The sequence below is a fragment of the Plasmodium gaboni genome, chromosome 8 (genome assembly GCF_001602025.1).
Source record: "Plasmodium gaboni strain SY75 chromosome 8, whole genome shotgun sequence".
Classification (NCBI taxonomy): Eukaryota; Apicomplexa; class Aconoidasida; order Haemosporida; family Plasmodiidae; genus Plasmodium; species Plasmodium gaboni.
The window spans coordinates 974702-977452 of NC_031488.1; the positions used below are offsets into that span (position 1 = coordinate 974702).

Below are 2751 nucleotides of genomic sequence, written 5' to 3' on the forward strand. Positions count from 1 at the left end.
ATTATCTGACATATCAGTTCCTATCTCTTTTAGAAACTGTTCATTGTTTGCATTTTGTTCCAACATTTCTTGATAATTACTGTTAGGTGAACTGAGTTCATTATATTTTAAAATAAATGATTTAAAATCTTCTTTTTTTAAATCTTTTACATTTCTTAATTCATCTAGTTGTTTATTTTTTTCAAATAAATTGTATACATTTTTTTTTTTTTTTTTTAATTCATTGTATTTTTTAATATAATTGATCATATGATAATTATGTGTTATAAATGAAGAACATGGGATATATTTATTTTGTTCTCTTAATGTCTCTTGTTGATTTAATATACGTAGACATGCTTCCCCTTGCATATCATATACACTTACTTCAATTCTATTGTTTAATATATCTATTTTTCTTATTTTCAAATTTTTTATATAATCATTAATTTCAATTTTTTTCTTTTTTCTATTATTTAAGAAATTATTAGGGTCTTTATTATAATGACCTAAATTTAAAAAGGCTAGAGTTTTACATCCTATATCTATATATGCACCTTCTTCGTTAATAAATTTTACTGTGCCATTAACTTCATCTTCTATTTTAAAGTCTGTAATTTTTTTTAATTTTTTCTTTTTATTTTCTTCTTTGATATACATTAAATCATGCGAATTTTTATTACGTTGAAATTGCAGTCCCAATTTTTCTTTAATTTCATCAATATTTTCTTTATTTTGGGTGTGATTATAAATATTTTGTTGATAGGTTACATTTGGAACATGTGATTGTTGGTAGGGGTTTGTTAATTTGTTGGAAAAGTCTTCAGGATGATTATGAGAATTAATATGAGATTGTATATGAGAATCATTATGAGAATCATTATGATCATCATTATGATGATCATCATTATCATCATCATCATCATCATCATCATCATCATCATCATCATCATTATCATTATAATCATCATCATTATATTTTTCTTTCACTTTATAATATTCATCCGCTTCAATATTTTCCTCCTCATCAAATTTTTTCTCCTCATCAAATTTTTCCTCCTCATCAAATTTTTCCTCCTCATCAAATTTTTCCTCCTCATCAAAATTTTCCTCCTCATCAACTTTTTGTTCTTGATAACTTGTTTTCAAATATCCAATCTCCTTGAGTTTGTTCAGATTAGATCTGAGAGCTTTAATTTCTTCTTCATTATCTGTGACTTGTATAATATTATTTTTTTTATGAATATAACAAATGACAACATCTATATATTTCCCTATTTCATATTTTTTTTTGAGATTTGTTTTTTCATTAAAATATCTTTTAATATATAAATGAGCTAATTGTATGAAATTAATATCTACTTTTATTAAATGATTTTGGACATGTACAACTTTTGCTCTAACCTGATCTCCTAATTTGAAAAAATCAATGGGAAGTTTAAATTTATGTTTACATAATTTGGTTGTTCTTTTTGTTTCATCTTCTTGTTTCATTTTTTCTTTTATTTTTTCAAATAAATCATATTTCCATCTTCTTAATAAATGTTTTTTTTTTGGTAACTTTTGAATATAACTAACTGAATTAGGATTTTTTTTTTTTTTTTCTTCTTTATGCATTTCTAGTTCTTCATTTTTTAATGCAACGAAATACTCAAACAAATCATTCCCATTTTCATATAATCTTTTATTTCTTCTTAAACCATATTTTATACTTTTCTTCTTATCTTTTAAAAAATTAATATTATTATTAACATAAAAATATCTCTTTATTGTCTTACATTCATATGTTAATAAAAATAGAATAATGGAAAAAATCATAAATGTCATTTCTTATTTTTACATTAAACATATTATTATATCGTAATAAATATATGAAATGAATATCTCTCATCACAAATATATAAATATGTATATATATAAATATATATATATATATATATATATATATATTTAACAATGATTATAAAATAAATTTTATTTTTTGTATAATATGGATGTCACCTTATAATCATAAGGTAAATCAATATGTGGATATATAAAATATTTTTACATTATGAGAAAATTAGATATATTCATATATGTTTCTTGAATTATATGTTCTAGCTCTTATAAATATGTTCTCATATTAGCATTCAAAATAAGAACAAAACAAAAAAAATAAAATAAAATGAAATAAAGAAGAAAAAAGTTTTAATTTCTAAAATATCTTTTTTGTGTAAATTTTGATTAATTTGTTTCCAATATACATTTATTATTCATAATAATTAAAATATATATAATATGTACAAATGTATTATTAAAGAGTAAAATATTTTGATATATCTGCCCTTTTTGTTTTATTTAATAAAAAAATAAAAATAAAATAATCATATAATAAAAAACTACCCTTCATATTAATATATATATATATATATATATATATATATATATATATATATATTTATTTATTTAATGTTATATGTACATGTAAATAATTTACATTTTTAAATCCCTTATTCTATTATATACACATTTCATGTATATTTCAAATATATATAATATATATATATATATGTACATATTTACACTTTGGGTTTTTTTTTTTTTTTTTTTTTTTTTTTTTTTTTTTTTTTTTTTTTTTTTTATTTTTTAAAAAAATTTTATAAAAAAGAAAAATAATTTTTATATTATATTTTAAAATTATAATAAAAATATAGATAAAAATAATTTTTTTTTTTTTTTTATAAATTATTTTTGAAATAATTTTTTTTTTCTATATATTTTTATTTATAT

The 2751-nt window shown here is 18.8% G+C and overlaps 1 protein-coding gene across 1 annotated transcript in view; it reads right to left on the reverse strand.

Annotated features, from left to right (window-relative positions):
• PGSY75_0827600 (hypothetical protein) overlaps positions 1-1806 on the reverse strand; it is a gene marked incomplete at both ends in the record, with an annotated part of 5145 nt that extends 3339 nt beyond the window's left edge. The window contains one exon of the mRNA XM_018785395.1: positions 1-1806. This exon is cut by the window's left edge and continues 2283 nt beyond it. Within this exon, the coding sequence (XP_018642362.1) occupies positions 1-1806 (1806 nt within the window).
• Positions 1807-2751: the final 945 nt, after the last annotated feature.